Source organism: Callithrix jacchus, chromosome 5 (assembly GCF_049354715.1).
Source record: "Callithrix jacchus isolate 240 chromosome 5, calJac240_pri, whole genome shotgun sequence".
NCBI lineage: Eukaryota > Metazoa > Chordata > Mammalia > Primates > Cebidae > Callithrix > Callithrix jacchus.
Genome location: NC_133506.1, coordinates 41,774,918 through 41,792,070, shown reverse-complemented (window position 1 = coordinate 41,792,070; position 17,153 = coordinate 41,774,918). Strand labels below are relative to the sequence as shown.

Below are 17,153 nucleotides of genomic sequence, written 5' to 3'. Positions count from 1 at the left end.
CATTGGACCTGGAGATGATTGCCTTTCTGAACGTAAGGGAGCGTCAAATCCCAAATCCCTGGGCTGCGAATTCCGCGGAATTGACCTCTTTGACTTCATTTTCTCATGCTCTCCCCTACATACTCAAACTCTCCTGCCTCAGGGCCTTTACACGTGCTGTTCACTCTGCCTAGAACACTCTGCTCCCAAATATATGCCTGGTTCCCCCACTCAACTTTATTCAGGTCCCCGCTCAGGTGTCACCTCCTCCGTGAGGCTTCCCTGACCTGTCTAAAATATCACCCTCATTACTCTCCACCCCCTTACTCTGCTATATTTTTTTCTTAATACTTAGGACACTATATAACTCATTTTCTTATGATCTTCCTTTCCTTCTAGAATATACATTTATGAAAATACAAATTTTTTTTTTACTGCTGTAACTCCAGTTCCTAGAACAATTTCTGGCACATAGCAAGTGTTCAGTAAATATTTGCTGCTTGAATCTGCACCAGAATTAATGAGAAAGCCATCTCTCCCCTCTGGGGTCTGTTTTGTTTGTTACTTTGTTCACTCATTCTTCCATTTATTCATCCAATAAACATTTATTGGGAACCTGTCGTGTTCTGGTTCATTGTCCCGCTCACATGGAACTTACACGCTGGCGGGGGAGACAAGGCAATAGGAAGATAAACAAATAAATAAAATGAGTCTGGGTCATGATGCCGGCTAAGAAAATGAAACTGACCAAGATGGTAAGCTGATTCAGAGGCTACTTTAGCCAGAGTGATTGGGGAGGACTTCTCTGAGGAGGTGGCATTGGATTGAGACCTGAAGGAGTCAGCTCATGGAAATGTGGGAGGAAGGGAGAGAAGGTGGGGGAGATGGGGAGTCTCTGGGGAGAACATTCCAGGCAGGGGAGCAGATTGCTTCACTTAGCTGGATGCTCTGAGCTGGAATTTTGTGGAGTTTAGAAATCTATATTCTGCCTCTTCTGACTGGTTGCCAACTCTCTCTGCAGCTTTCCTGAGAAGGCATCCTAAGTTGCTCTGACTGGATGTTACTCAGTCCTTGAAGCCATTCTTAGCATAAAAGAAGATCCATGGGCAGAAGGCAGCAGCACCATTGCGGTGTGCTCATGGCGGCACAGGAGAGAGGAGATGGCAGGGGTGGTGCAGACTCATTGGAATACACCAGGGGCTCATGTCCAGAAGATATGAGGAGCGCTCCAACTCAGAAACAACCAGGCAAACAAATGTTTTTGTTATCTGTGGCTCCATAACAGACCATCCCCACACTTAAAACTTTGAAACACAGCAATTTCTTGGCTCATGTTTCTGCATTTGGACAGAGCTCTGCAGGATTGCCATTATCTTTGCCTCATGAGTTGGGAGTTTTGCTAGGGCTGGAAGGTCTGCAATGGCTGCTGACAGGATCTCTCCTCACATGGCTTCTCCAGGAGTCTCTTCACATGGCTTCTCCCGGAGTCTGTTTTGGACCTCATTACGTGAGAGTGGCCTTCAAGGAGGACAAAAGCTGAAACTATAAGGCCTCTAAGCCCAGGATGTGGAAGTCTAGGCACATCAATTCTGTCAAATTCTATTGGTCAAAGTAGCCCACAGGTCTGGCCTGGTCCAAGTGGAGGGAAATAGACTCCAGCCCTTGACGGCAGGGGCAGCGTCCACCAGGGAGGTGAGGGACAGTGGGCTGCCATGTCTGGAAGCCATCTACCATAGCCCCAAGAGCAAAGTGGACAAAAGGTCCACTTTGAAATGTCATCCTGAAAAGGGATGTCTACATGGCCGACAGGGTTATGAGGAGATACCCAAACCTATGTGTTTATAATTTGCAGGGAAACGCAAATTAAAATAAAATTCAACAACATGCCAATCAGACTGGCAGAAACGAGAAAAGTGGACAATAAGTCCTGGTGGGATGTAAGGAAACAGAAACCTTGTCAGCCTGGCCGGCAACGTGGCAGTCATTAGGGGTATTCATTATCTGTGTTTCCTAGGTCCTAGAAAACTACCCATGGGATCTAAGGAGACAGTGTCAAAGGCTATTTATACCACTGTTGTTTGAGGACACCGAGGTGACCATCGCTGGGGGAGTATTTAAATAAAATATAGAGGAAATACGCTAAAAAAACAACAAAACACAGGAACACAGAGTGACAGGTTGGACATATTCCAGTATGGGTGTCAAACAGGTACAGAGTTAGGTAGGTGGAGAAATGGAGGTGGTGATGCTAGGTGTAAAACAGAGATGAAAGTCATTAAACAAGGAGCTCAATAAGCCTCATTGGAATCCTGGTGCCCAGGGTGGTCTCGAACTCTGGCCTCAAGCAGTCCTCCTGCTTTTGCCTTCCAAAGCGCTGGGATTATAGGCACAAGCCACTGCACCTGGCCTACTATTTCGGATTTTGATTTTTTTCATCTGAGAAATGAGAGCATGTGGTGGGGTCTCAGAAATAGAAAGCATCTAAACTAGCTAATTCATGGAGAGTTTAGTAAAGGGTCAAGTTACAAGGTGAGCAGAGAGCAGGGGGACCACAGGAAAAGTGTGGGACCCCAGTGCTAAGAAATCAGGAAGCGAGGAGTGAGGAGTACCTTCCAGCCTAAGGCCTCAAGGGAGCGAGCTCCCTGATGGAATCTGGGTCCAGGGACACAGCTGGCTCTTGGCGACTGTAGGAAGGGTGGGCTCTTCTTCTCCTCCATCCCTCAGCTCTCCTGCTGGGGAGTCAGGGCTCTCTAGAGAAACCAACCAGCAGCAGGGTGGGTGTGTGTGTGTGTGTGTGTGTGTGTGTGTGCGCGCGCGCACGTGCGTCTTATCAAGAGAGAAGGAGAAAGATTTCTTTTAGGAATTGACTCACACCATTGTGGAGGCTTAGAGTCCAAAATCAAATGGGGAGGCCAGTAGGCTGGAAAGCCAAAAAAGTGCTGCCGTTGGAACCTGAAGGCCGTCTGCCGCAGAGCGCCCTCTTGTTCAGGGAGGGTCAGTCTGTTGCAGTATTCAGGCCTCCCGATGATAGAAGAGACCCACTCACATTCTGGAGGGTGATCCGCCCTACTCAAAGCCCACTTATTTAAATATTCATCTCATCCCGAAGCATACTTACAGAAACAGCAAGGGTGATGCATAACTAAATCTCTGAGCACCATGGCCAGCCAAGTTGACTCATGAAATTTTATGTGTTGCACCAACGGAGCCCGAATGCAAGGGGGGCTTTGATGCAGCCCATCCAGGTCCACCTCCTAGGTGTGGGGCAGGGAGGAGGAGCATGGGAGGAGCCTGGAGAAACCAGCTTTGAGAAGAGTATGGCACAAAGGATGGACGCCACATCAGAGCTTGCAATCTGGTGCCAGCCCTGAGCCAGGTTTTGTTTGTTTTCTCCCTGATGAGTTTTTTAAATGTTTATTTATGCATTTATTTATTTTAAGACAGGGTCTCGCTCTGTGGCCCAGGCTGGAGTGTAGTGGCCTGGTGTGATCTCAGCTCACTGCAACCTCCATGTCCCAGGCTCAGGTGATCCTCCCACGTCAGCCTCTGGAGTGCACACCATCACACCCACCTAATTTTTCTATTTTTAGTAGAGACGGTTTCTCCATGTTGCACAGGCTGGTCTTGGACTCCTGAGCCTCAAGTGATCCACCCACCTCAACCTCCAAGTGCCCAGGTTATAGGCGTGAGCCACAGTGCCTGCCTCTGATGAATTTTAAATTATTATTTGCTTGTCTTTAAAATTCAGGAGATTTCACATAAAAATCTAGATTTCCGCTTCTCCTGGAAAGGAAAATACCAGATCTATCTAGCAAATACGAGACTTCATCGGCACACAGCAACAATTGCTTGGAGCTGAATAGTTTGTGGAGGAAACCTTAAGTTGGAACATAAACATTCATTAGCCTCAGTCCCCACCACTCTTTAATGTCTTACACTGACTCTCCTCTTTCAACTCTGTCACTTTCCTGGCCTGTGAAGGCATTTGAACCTATGGCACCTAAATTGCATGATCTGGGAGGTCCATTTCAGCCTTAGTGGTCAAGGGTTCTAATGGCCTAGAGCAGCCCTGCCCACTGAACTTTCTGGATGATGGAAATGGACTAGAGCCTTCCTGTGCAACACAACAGACACTAGCTATGTGTGGCCGTTGAACATTTGTAATGCGGCTAGTTCAAATTGAGATTTGTCATAAGTAGAAACATGTAGTATGAGAAAACGAATGTAAAATAGCCTGTCAATTTTTATATCATTTACACGTTGAAAGGATATTTTTGATATGTTACATTGACTAAAATATTTTATTAAAATTAATTTCAGTTTTTAAAAGTTCAATTTTTTAAATTTAAAAAAAATTTATATATCAACTTGGCTGGGCTATAGCGCCCAGATATTTGGTCGAGCATTATTCTGGATATTTCTGTGAACTAACATTGAAATCGGCAGGCTTTGAGCAGGGCTACTAGAAGAGTTTAAATGATGCATACAGTTTGAGTTGGCGGCTCACACACGGTTGCTACTGGACAGCACCAGCCTTATAGGAAGATTGTGGCTGCTTCTCTGTTTCTCAAACCATCTGGACAGTGGCAACATTGAAGAAGCCTGAAGAATTCAACGACTCTAATAGTCTATGCAACTGGGCGCAGTAGCTCACGCCTGTAATCCTAGCACTTTGGGAGGCCAAGGTGGGCAGACTGCTTGAGCCCAGGAGTTTGAGACCAGCCTGTGCAACATGGCAAAACCCCATCTCTACTGAAAATAATATTCTATGAATCTCTGATTCTGATCCCAGAGCAGGCTCTTCAGGAAGATCTGAAGGCTTACCTCTTCCTCTTCCTCTTCTGTCTTATGGCTCTGAATCCTCCACCCACAAATTCCCCTCAATGAAGCTGATTCTATTTTGGATGATTCAGAAGCCCTTCCGGATGTTGTGGGCCTTGAGGTCAGGCCAGCCTTATATAGACAGAGGTAACTGCCTACATGTACTGAGAAAAGCCAAAAATAGCTTTTGCCCATTCACTCTCTATGCCCCCATGCTCCCGAATCTTAGGTATCCACCTGAGGCCTTCTGGAAATGAACTGCCTGTTCCTTATTCAATCAGCTCCCTAGCGCCCATGCAGAAACTGGCAAATGCTGGTGGGTGTCTTCTAGGACTGTTTCTGTCTGACTAGCACAATGTTCTGAAGTTCGCTATGTGATGGGATCCAGGCCAGGGTGGGCTGGTGGGCATCTGAAGTCTGAACAATCAGATGTGAGCAGACAGGGGCTCGCTCAGCAGAGCTGTCAGCCCAGGTAAGAAGGAGCGGGGCATGAGCATTCACCTATTGCTTACTGAACACTCTACATGCATTATCTCAAGGAATCCTCCAACAGTCCCTAAAGTAGATACTGAATTCCCCTCATTATAGCAGAGGATGCACAACTTCAGAGAGGGACAGCGTCTTGCCCACAGTCACACAGCACAGTAAGTGGCAAAGCTGGCATTTCAGTTCAGGTGTGCTGCCTCCAGTCCAGGGCCCCTGAAGTTTGGGGGAATAGCTAGACAGCTAAGAGCAGGCCTGACTAAGGCCTGCAGAAGGTTAAAATTGATGGTCCTCATGCTGGCTTTGGCCCATAGACCTCCTAACATTGGTCTGCACAGTAGTCTTTCATAACAAAACAAACAAACAAACAAAAAACACTGGCTTAAAAAAAAAATGCTGGCATTTACATTAAAAAGAGGATGACTGGCGTCTTTAGAAAAGTTGGAAAATCTGGGCATGGTGAGCCTCATTTTCGAGGGGCTTTGACCCTCAACTGGAGAGGAGTAGCAGCTGTGTAGACAGGAGGGAGCTGGGGGCTGCACTCTGCAGTTCACTGCTGTCTGCATTCCTCCTGCTTTGTTCGTGAACCTGAGCAGGCTGGCCCCCATGGGTACACGAGTTTGCTGTTGCTGTTCTGCCTCATGTACTTAGTTCTTTGCAGACCTGGTGGCTGGCCCAACTTCCTGGAGGGGTACATGGTCTGGGAGGGGTGTTAGGCCCTCTGAGCGTTCTGGCCACAGGTATTCCATTCAATCACTGTGTGACTATGAGGATGTCACTTCCCCTATCCAGGCCACAGGACATTCCCGTGGGGCCTGAGAGTGACCCAGGCAGCATGTCCTTATAAGGGAAAATAGCTCTGTCCCCTACTGCTCCATCCCACACAGTGGGAGCCTGGGGGACTCAGGAGTGGCCTGCTGGGAGTGATGTGGAACAGAGATGCTGGAGAGGTGTCTGCATTCCAGGTAGGAACTGGCTTTCCTGAGAGCAGACCTGCAGGGCAATAACTGCAGAGGGTGTGCACTGGGGATTTACGGTATTGAGTATCTACTATTTGCAGTACCAGCTGCACTACGAAGTAATCACGAGGTCTGTGAATTATCCCCTCCACAGCAGCAGAGCCCAGTGCTAACTGGCATACCCTGAAGCCAGCCTGCTGATTCGAAATCATGGCAGTACAATTAATAGCTGAGCGGCGTGGTTGTACAATGAAAATAATATTCTTACCATATAGGCATATTCAAAGTAAGGGCTCAGTGAATTTGAAGAGAAATTCTTTAAAGGGGGGCTGATAAGTAGTAAGTGCTCAATAAATGTTAACTGTTATTTTCATTAACGTTTTTTTTTTTGAGGCAGAGTCTTGCTCTAAGCCCAGGCTGGAGTGCAGTGTCACGATCTCAGCTCGCTGCAACCTCTGCCTCCTGGGTTCAAGTGATTCTCCTGCCTCAGCCTCCCAAGTTTTTGGGATTACAGGCATGAGCCACCATAACTGGCTAATTTTTGTATTTTTAGCAGAGATGGGGTTTCACCATGTTGGTCAGGCTGGTCTCGAACTCCTGACCTCAGGTGATCCGCCTGCCTCAGCCTCCCAAAGTGCTGGGATTATAAGTATGAGCCACTGTGCCCAGCCTTATTAACCTTTCTTTAAGAGGAGAAAACAGACAGAGAGAGATGAGGTCACCTGCTCAAGGTCTCATAGCTAGGGAGGGACAGAGCTGAGATTTGAAACCAGGCTTAAGTCAGGCTAAAGACAGGAAGGGAACTGGGGAAGGAGACCAGAGTCACTGCTCCCAGCACTTGGCAGGGGTCTGACTGTCTCCTATGAGTCCCAAGAGAAGGAATCAGGCTCCCCTTGGGGCACACAACTATGGAGTGGGAGGGAAAGGGGAGCTGTATGATTTCTCTGTGCTTCAGTTTCCTAGTCTGTAAAATGGAACTAATCCTACCTTCCTGGATTAGAGATACTGCTTGGAAAAGGCTGTCTTTCTCTCTTCCCACACCTTCCACCCGCTCCTGCTTGTGGGCAGAGGATGAGGCATTTTGCCCAACCCTCTGGGAGGTGGACCCCAAAAAGGGCGGGACAAGGCAGCCAGGAGAGCTTCATTAAAGAGTGGAAAAGCAGAAGTGACAGGTCCCAAGTCCCGGCGATTCCCCTACTTCCTCACCACCTGCCACAGCTGCCAGAGACTGCCTGCCTGAAACCACTACCATTCAGGCAGCATGCCAGGTCACCCAGGAGAAGCTGAGCACCTTGTCAAGACCAGGTAGGTCTGTGGACTTTAGACACTGAGGGCAACAGGTGAGAAAACAGTCAGCTGTCGGGGGTGATGGATATGAACTGAAATCTTCAGCTCTGCCATTCCCTGGCTGTGTGACTTCAGGCAAATCCTCATCTCTCTGAGCCTCAGTTCCCCATCTGTGACATGGAAGTAATAATGACATCTGCGAGACTGTTGCCAGAATTGAATTAGAAAATGCATGCTTAGAACTTGGCACATGCTTGGCTCAGAGTAAGCACTCACCAAACAGCAGCTGGTTTCCTTGCCATTTACAATACCCAGTGCAGGGCTTGTCTTCCATTACGACTCAGGACTGGCTTTCAATCCTTAAATTTGTTTTTATTATAAGCTATTATTCCGAAAGCCACTGTGTTCCAAATGTTAATTATATAGTGGAAGGGCGGGGTGGGGACGGGTGTTAGTCCCAAATTCAAAAGCCTTCGGGAGCTGGGAAGTGGATGCACCTGTGAGAGGCCACCTGGGTTTGCAGATAGACCTGCTCATCGATTAGCAGGCGCAGTCTTCAGGGTTGCTCCCCTGTCGAAGGGGGTTGATGAATACTCAGCTCCATCTACTTGTTACAAAGCTGGGAGCTCTAACCTAGATCTTCTCATCTCTCAAGAAAAGCTGGAAATTCAGATTTTAATGTGAAACTTTCTTATTTCCAAATGAGGCAGTTTATAGACACACACACACACACACACACACACAGCCACAATAAAGTACATTTCTATATGATTCAGCTTTAGGGCTTCAAGACTGACCAACTTCCACTCCAGCCCCACAAGCCTCACTGCATCTCAGCTTCCCACTGTTCTGGTCCTCCCAGCTTCCTGTTTCCTGATGGTCAGAGCGCAGGACCTTTGCACATGCTGTTCCTTCTGTCAGGGATGTCCAACTCCCTTCTCCACCTATAAACTGATACTTGTCCTTCCACCCCCAGCTGGAATGTCACCTCTTCCAGGAAGCCTTCCTAATTCCCTGGTAAAACAGACTCACTCTCCATCTATCCCACCCCAGTCCAGCCCCAGGCATATCATCCTCAGAATTCTTTTTTAATGAACTTAAACTCTAATGATCTATTTAAGTCTCCTCAATTAGACTGTGAACCCCTTTCGTGGGACCAGGACTTAATTCATCTTGGTCATCTTGATCAGCTGTCAGCACAGAGTGTGGCACAGAGGAGACTCGAGTGAACATTTAATTGTTGGCGTAAATATCGTCAGGTGTAAATATTATGAGAAAATGCATGCTTAGAACTTGGCACATGCTTGGCCAAGCAAGCCCCAGGAAGGTGAGGACTTCTGTTTTTTTCATTTCTGTTTCTCCAATGGTTAGCACGAAGTTGTTGCTTAATACATGTTTGTTGAGGTAATAAATATAAGGATGATAGACTATAAAAATTCCTCAGAGGCCAACTAGTCCACCCTTCTGACCCCTAAATTATAGAGGAGACCCAGAAGTCCAGAAAGAATAGAAGGTCCAGAATCATACAGCAAGCCACCAAGACTATGAATTCAAGTGGAATTGTTTCTCTTTTTCTCCCTCCTCTTATTCATTCTCTCTCTTTCACCTGTGCTTCTCGCTCCATGACTCTTTTGTTCCTTGGACCAGTTGCCTTCACAAAACTGTAATTATGGACTCAAGCAGGGCAGACATTCAACCTTGCATCCTTAGGAACTGCATGGGAGTTGGGCTTTTCCCTGACAGTTTCAGTGAGAATAATCCTGGGGAAGGTTCTGATTGGTTCAGCTTGTGTCACATGGGTATAGAGTGAGTTATCTGATGGATCCACCTGGGTAACTAAAAGGGTGGAGTAGGCCAGGCGTGGTGGCTCACACCTATAATCCCAGCATTTGGGAGGCCAAGGCAGGCAGATCACAAGGTCAGGAGTTCAAGACCAGTCTGATCAATGTGGTGAAACCTGTCTCTAATGAAAACACAAAAATTAGCCAGGCATGGTGGCACCTGCCTGTAATCCCAGCTACGTAAGAGGCTGAGGCAGAAGAATCGCTTGTACCCAGGAGGCGGAGGTCGCAGTTAGCTGAGATCGTGCCACTGCACTCCAGCCTAGGTGACAGAGCTAGACTCCATCTCAAAAAAAAAAAAGGTGGAGTCTGTTATCAGAGCCAAGTGATGGGTTTGTGGGACAGGGACAGTGGACAGACACCCACCCACTTCCTGATAGCAATGCCCCTCAATTTCTTTGTGTGCAGGTGGAGGTCCTGGTGCTTGGAGCTCTGGAAGGCCCTTGCCCCACTGCAGGCTGCCTGGGATGCCTTCTCCCAGCCTGTCCCAGCCAGCTGTGGCCAGCTGCTGACCCAGCTCCTCCTGTGTGCTTCCCTGGCCGCCGCTGCTGCAGGTCTGGCTTATCACTGGCTGGCGTCCTCACTGCTTTATCCTCCTGGACCTTCAGCCAAGGTGGCCACTGTCTGTGGCCTTCTGGTCTTCCTGGGCCTGGGCCTGGTGCCCCCAGTCCGCTGCCTGTTTGCACTCAGCGTGCCCACCCTGGGCACAGAGCAAGGCCGCCAGCTGCTCCTCTCCTATAGTACTGCCACCCTGGCCATTGCTGTGGTGCCCAATGTCCTGGCCAATGTGGGTGCAGCTGGGCAGGTGCTGAGGTGTGTCACCGAGGGCTCCCTGGAGAGTCTGCTCAATACCACTCATCAGCTGCACGCAGCGTCCAGGGCTCTGGGCCCCGCAGGCCAGGTGGGCAGCCGGGGCCTGACATTTGAGGCCCAGGGCAATGGCTCTGCCTTCTACCTTCACATGCTCAGGGTCACTCAGCAGGTCCTGGAGGATTTCTCTGGCCTGGAGTCCCTGGCCCGGGCAGCAGCACTAGGGACCCAACGAGTAGTCACAGGGCTGTTTATGCTGGGCCTCCTGGTGGAGTCGGCCCGGTACCTCCATTGCTTCCTGACGGACCTGCGGTTCGACAATATCTATGCCACACATCAGCTGACCCAGCGGTTGGCACAGGCCCAGGCCACACACCTTGTGGCCCCTCCGCCCACCTGGCTGCTCCAGGCAGCTCGGCTGAGGCTGTCACAGGAAGAGCTGTTGAGTTGTCTTCTAAGGCTGGGGCTGCTTGGCCTGCTGCTGGTGGGTACAGCTGTGGCGGTGGCCACAGACCATGTGGCCTTCCTCCTGGCACAGGCGACCGTGGACTGGGCTCAGAAGTTGCCAACTATGCCCATCACACTCTCCATCAAGTATGATGTAAGTGTGATGACGGGAAGAGGAAACAGAGTCTTTGCCTTAAGGGAAGGGGGAGGGTCTGTTAAACCCTTGACTTGTGATTAAATCAGACTTGCCTCCAAGAAATAGCCCTTGAATGAGCCATGGGGCCCCATGCCATGGGTAGAGGGACACATCAGACACCCACAACAGCCCTAGGAAGTGGGTTCTATTTTCACTCCCTATTGCAGGTGAGGATGCTGAAACCCAGACACCTTAAAATAACTTGCCCCCAAGGTCACTCTTCACAAGTGGCAGCATATCCTAGCCTCATCTTCCTCATTTGTGCAAGTTGGATCCATCCTCCCAACCCTATAAGTCTATTGTGTGGCTTACAATGTGATATTGTCTTAAAGTACCTAGTAAGCTCCGTGACACATCAGAGATACTTAATAAAGAGGGGCTGTTATTAATAGCTCACATCTGTCTATATCCAACTAAAGGAGGGCTTTGAAATGGCCTTGATCAGGAGGCAGACAACTACAGCCTTCAGGATGGATCCTGTGGCTTCTTGGTTTTGTAAATAAAGATTTTTTAGAACACAGCCACGGCATTTGTTGATGTGTTGTTGTCTGTGGCTGCCCTACAAAGGCAAAGTTGAGTAATTGCAACAGAGACTGTATGGGCTGCAAAGCCTGAAATATTTACTATTTTAATAGTGATATAAAAAATATTTACTATCGACTTATAATCGGATGCATTACTAACAGATCAAGTGTTGTGTTTTTCGATCCTTTCTTTTGCCACAGATCTTTTTATTTTTTATTTCTAGTAGTGAGATCTCACACAAAAGTCCATTGCATAAACCATATCAAAGTGTCCGACTCTGAGCTGATAATAGTAACAGTTTATATTTATCAAGTACTTATTACATACTAGAAAGTGTTTTCAAACTGCACAAAATCAATTTAACCAATTTAAGGAGTCATAGACAGCTTTTTAATGAAATAGAATAGACTGGAAAATTATGGTTATATTGTAGGCAATAAGGGAGTATATGATTTTGTGAATATTTTCTTCAATTACAATAAAATCTGTGCTTTGAAGATGCTGTAAAATGCATTTCTTTTCTTTTCTTTTTTGAGACAAGGTTTCACTCTGGTGGAATCAGAGCTCACTGTAACCTTGACCTCCTGGGCTCAAATGAGCTTCCCACTTCACCTACCTCTGCCTTCCAAGTAGTTGAGATTACAGGCACACACCACCACCACCCAGTTCATTTCTAATTTTTTTTTTTTTTTAGAGATGGAGTCTCACTATGTTGCCCAGGCTACTCTCAAACTTCTGGGCTCAAGCACTTCTCCCACCTCAGCCTCCCAAAGTGATGGAATTACAGGCATGAGCCACCATGCCTGGCCTGTAAAATGCATTTCTTATCATAGGTCACAGTAAAGAAATGTGTCAGGCAATGTTCTAAGTATGTTCCCTCATTTACTGTTTTTCACCAAATCCAAGATGTCATCAGTTGCAAGTCACACCATTATTTTATGTATCCTTAGGGCAGAAAATCTACCAATTCAATCTTGACACAATGCTTTCTTATCAAGTAGAATTTTAATTGTATTTGTATGAAATAGTTCACTTATTTAACATAGGTTTATTTTGTCATATCTTTCTCATGTATACATAAAAAGAAAAATAGGCGGCTAGGTGTGGTGGCTCATGCCTGTAATCCCAGCACTTTGAGGTCAGGAGTTCAAGACCAGCTTCACCAACATGGTGAAACCCCATCTCTACTGAAAATACAAAAATTAGCTGGGCATGGTAGTGCATGCCTGTAATCCCAGCTACTTGTCAGGCTGAAGTGAGAGAATCATTTGAAACTGGGAGGTGAAGCTTACAGTGAGCTAAGATTGCTTCACTGCACTCCAACCTGGGTGAGCGAGACTCCGTCAAGAAAGAAAGCAAGAAAACAGGAGAGAGAAAGAGAGAGAGAGAAAGAAAGAAAGAGAGAGAGAGAAGGAGGGAGGAAGGAAGGAAGAAAGGAAGGAAGAAAGGAAGGAAGGAAGGGAGGAAGGGAGGAAGGGGGGGAGGGGAGGGGAAGGAAGGGAAGGGAAGGGGAAAGGGAAGTGAAGGGGAAGGGGAAGGGAAGTAATCTGATGGTTTTCCTAAAACATTTGAGCCAACTTTTCTCAATGACTCTGGCCGAGGAGTCAATCTCTGAGGCTTTCCTCCAATGTCATTCTCTGTGCCTTCCAGAGCCTCAGTGATGCTCTGCCATTGTTTCCAGCATTTTCTTGCAAGCTGTGGGCTCCCACTCTGCAATTTTGAGGGCTCCCCACTCAGATCCTCTAGGAAGGCATAAATTGGCCAGGCCCACTCATTGCTTTGGTGTTATTTCATCTTTTCTGAAAGCTTTGGGAGTTTCTCCTACGTTCAGTTGAACCATTTGGGGTGTGGCAGGTTATCCCTCTATCCCTGGGTTAGAGCAGAATCCAACCCAGTTTGGTTCCAAAGCTCAGATGGTGGACTTCCTTCTTCCCTGCCTCTCTAGATACCATTCTTCCTCACCTGGACGTTTCCATGGAAACTGCAGGACCCAATGCTTACAAGCAGGACACAGGGACCCACCTCGGCTGACTGACTCCTGGGTTGGCAACATGCAACCCATGTGTGGCTTTGGGCTTCACATCTCTTTTTTGTCTGAGATGGAGTCTTGCTATGCTGCCCAGTCTGGAGTGCAGTGATTCGATCTCACTGCAACCTTTCCTCCTGGCCTCAAGCTATTCCCATGCCTCACCCTCGGGAGAAGCTGGGATTATAGGCATGTGCCACCACACCCAGCTAATTTTTTGTATTTTCAGTAGAGATGGGGTTTCACCATGTTAGCCAAGCTGGTCTCAAACTCCTGACCTCAAGTGATCCACTCACCTCAGCCTCCCAAAGTCCTGGGATTACAGGCATGAGCCACCGTGCTCGGCCATTTCCTATCTTTGAAATCAGGCTCTTGGGCTCCACCCATAGAATTCTGTATATTGGATGGAATAGAACATCTAAAGTATTCACTAAGGACTCAGCAAAGAGCAAACATCCATAAACAATTTGTTTTGTCTAAAATACTCTGCTCAAAGATGCTAATGATAATAATATTTATATGGTGATTTTCATTTGGCAAAAGAACCTGTTTCAGACTTCTAGTCTCATTGGGTCCTCCTCAAACCCTGGGAAACAGAAGTTATTTCTGTACCCATTTTGCAGATGAAGGCAGGGAAACCTGGACCAGCCTCCTCTAGAGGTGGGGAGTGCCCAGAGGGGCCCTCAGTTGACGATGCCTTTTTCTCCTTTCCCAAGGTGGCATACACCATCCTGGGCTTCATCCCTTTCCTCTTCAACCAGCCACCTCGGGAGAGCCCCTTCCTCTCTGTCCACAGCTCCTACCAGTGGGAGCTCCGCCTCACCTCTGCCCACTGCCCACTGCTACCTGCCCGGCGTCCCGGAATGGCTGCCCCACTGGCCTCGGGGGTTCTGCAGCTCCTGGCAGGCTCCACGGTGCTCCTGGAGGCCTATGCCCGCCGCCTGCGGCACGCCATCGCTGCTTCCTTCTTCACAGCCCAGGAGGCGAGGAGGGTCCGCCACCTGCACGCCCGGCTCCAGCGAAGATACAACAGGCACCAGGGCCACCAGCTGTCCCTGGGGGCTCCTTCCTGTGCCCCACACACAGACCTGCCTGCAAGCCTCCAGCATGGATAGACTGCAGGCTGGATGCCTTGAAGAACTGAGAAGAGTGAGGAAGAGCGGAAAGAGCTTTGGAGCTGCACAGACCTGAGTGTCACCCGTGGCTTTTGTGCCGCCTCCCTGTGTGACCTTTGGTAGGTCATTTCACCTCTCTGAGCCTCAGTTTCTACATCTGCGTAACGATCTCGTATTTACCATCGACGTGACTTACTTTCCACACAGGGGTGTGGTCAGGATGGAAGGAGATACTGGGCGTGACAGGCCTGGGTGACAGGTAACAAACCATGCAAAGGTGAAGTCAAAGAAGTGCAGAGGGCCGGGCGCGGCGGCTCAAGCCTGTAATCCCAGCATTTTGGGAGGCCGAGGTGGGTGGATCACGAGGTCAAGAGATCGAGACCATCCTGGTCAACATGGTGAAACCCCATCTCTACTAAAAATACAAAAAATTAACTGGGCACGGTGGCGCGTGCCTGTAATCCCAGCTACTCAGGAGGCTGAGGCCGGAGTATTGCCTGAACCCAGGAGGCGGAGGTTGCGATGAGCCGAGATCGCGCCATTGCACTCCGGCCTGGGTAACAACAGCGAAACGGTGTCTCAAAAAAAAAAAAAAAAAAAAAAAAAAGAAGTGCAGAGACAGCTCATGTTTCCTCAGGCTCATCTCACCTGCACCACCTGCTCTACCTGTTAGATGGAGACCTCACATCATGAATTTCTCTAAATGTTCCTGGAACTTATTTATATACTTTGAAATCCTCTAAGCTCATTGACAGTAACCCACAGTTTTAATTACATAAATAAATGTATTTATTAAACCTTGAATTAGATTATGTTATTCCTCTGCCTCAAATTTCCGCAGGGTCTTTCCATTGCCAGGATTAGATGGCCAAATTAAAACATAGCACATTCAGTTCAGCTTGGATTTCAGATAAACAACAAATACTTGTTTAGTTAAAAACTTAAATGAAATGTAACAGAGTTTAATTGAGCAAAGAACGTAGCCCCCAGAGCCAGAATAGGTTCAGAGCAACTCGGGGAGGGAGGTGCAACATGGTCAGAGAATATTTATGGACAGAAAAAGGAAAGGTGTACAGAAAACACGCGTGAGGTACAGAAACAGCTGTACTGGGTGCAGCTTGACATTTGCCTTATTCACACACAATTTGAACAGTTGTCCACCTTTGCTTAATTGGAAACTCAGTGATCGGTACAAGAGTAAGTTACACTCTGTTTACATATCCAGGTAGGTTATAGTTCACTACGTATGGAGAAACCTTTAGGACAAACTTTTTATTTTTTTTTTTTAATGGAGTCTGGTGCAGTGGCACGATCTTGGCTCACTGCAACCTCTGCCTCCCAAGTTCAAGCGATTTTCCTGCCTCAGTCTCCCAAGTAGCTGGTACTACAGGCACATGTCACCATGCCCAGCTAAGTTCTGTATTTTTAGTAGAGACGGGGTTTCACCATGTTGGCCAGGATGGTCTCGATCTCTTGACCTCATAATCCACCCACATCAGCCTCCAAAAGTGCTGGGATTATAGGTGTGAGCCACCGTGTCAGGCAAGGACAAACTTAAAATATGTAAGGAGTTAGCCTTATGCTAAAATTATCAGTGGCATTGTCATCCTTCTTTTAGAGGAGAAGAAACAGATTTAGAGAGGTTAAGTATTTTGCCCAAAGTCGCTCAGCCAACAAGCTTCAGAACCAGGATTTAAACCCAACTGGCCCAGCTGCCACGATTCATGAACTTAACCGGTCTCTCAAGTAAGAGTAAAATCCCCTTTGACAACCACACTCCAGTCAGTTTGCCTTCTCTGGCTCCACAATCATAACCAGGATTGTCAGTTGGGTGCATACTCTTCAAATATGTTTCTATACATATATGGGGATGTAAACAGAGTATAGAAATGCATAATATTGTTTGTTGAGTTTTAGATGACATGATGCCATATATAGAGCACTGTAAATTGTTTTTTCACTCAACAATATGCCATGGCCCTTTTTATTGTTAAAGAGCATTGATATGTTATTAGTTATTTAGCAGTTCCCCTATTAATACATGATTAGGTGGTGTCTAGTTTTCCACGGTGGCTCACGCGTCTAATCCCAGCACTTTGGGAGGCCAAGGTGGGTAGATCACAAGGTCATGAGATCGAGACCATCTGGGCTAACACGGTGAAACCCCGTCTCTACTAAATATACAAAAAAATTAGTCAGGTGTGGTGGCACACACCTGTAGTCCCAGCTATATGGGAGGCTGAGGCAGAAGGATCGCTTGAAGCCAGGAGGCGGAGGTTGCAGTGAGCCAAGATCACGCCACTGCACTCCAGCCTGGGCAGCAGAGCGAGACTTGGTCTCAAAAAAAAAAAAAGTTGTAATGAACATCTTTGTGTTCTTGCTTACATCAGAAGCTTTCCTTAGAACAGATGTAGAACCCCTAAACTACATAGGCTACTGTCGAGATTTTAGTTTTTAGATGTCTGTTAGTTGGTATGGCGGACAGACATCTAAAATAGCCCCCAACGATCCCTCCCTTCTCATATTCATGCCCTTGTGTGGTCCCTGACCCTTGAACGGGGGCAGGACCTTGACTCTCTGCTAGCTATTCAAATGTGACAAAGGTGATGGGATGTCATTTCTGTGATTAAGTTACATAAAATCGTAATTTCCATCTTGCTAGCA

The 17,153-nt window shown here is 47.5% G+C and overlaps 1 protein-coding gene across 1 annotated transcript; it reads left to right on the top strand.

Moving 5' to 3' along the window:
* The first annotated feature begins 7,235 nt into the window (after nt 1-7,235).
* Nucleotides 7,236-14,745, top strand: OCSTAMP (osteoclast stimulatory transmembrane protein). The gene is given in 6 exon segments (XM_017973102.3): nt 7,236-7,547; nt 9,779-10,781; nt 14,091-14,445; nt 14,448-14,509; nt 14,511-14,579; nt 14,581-14,745. Coding segments are annotated over 6 exon segments (1,698 nt in total). The 5' UTR covers nt 7,236-7,503.
* The last annotated feature ends 2,408 nt before the right edge of the window (nt 14,746-17,153 follow it).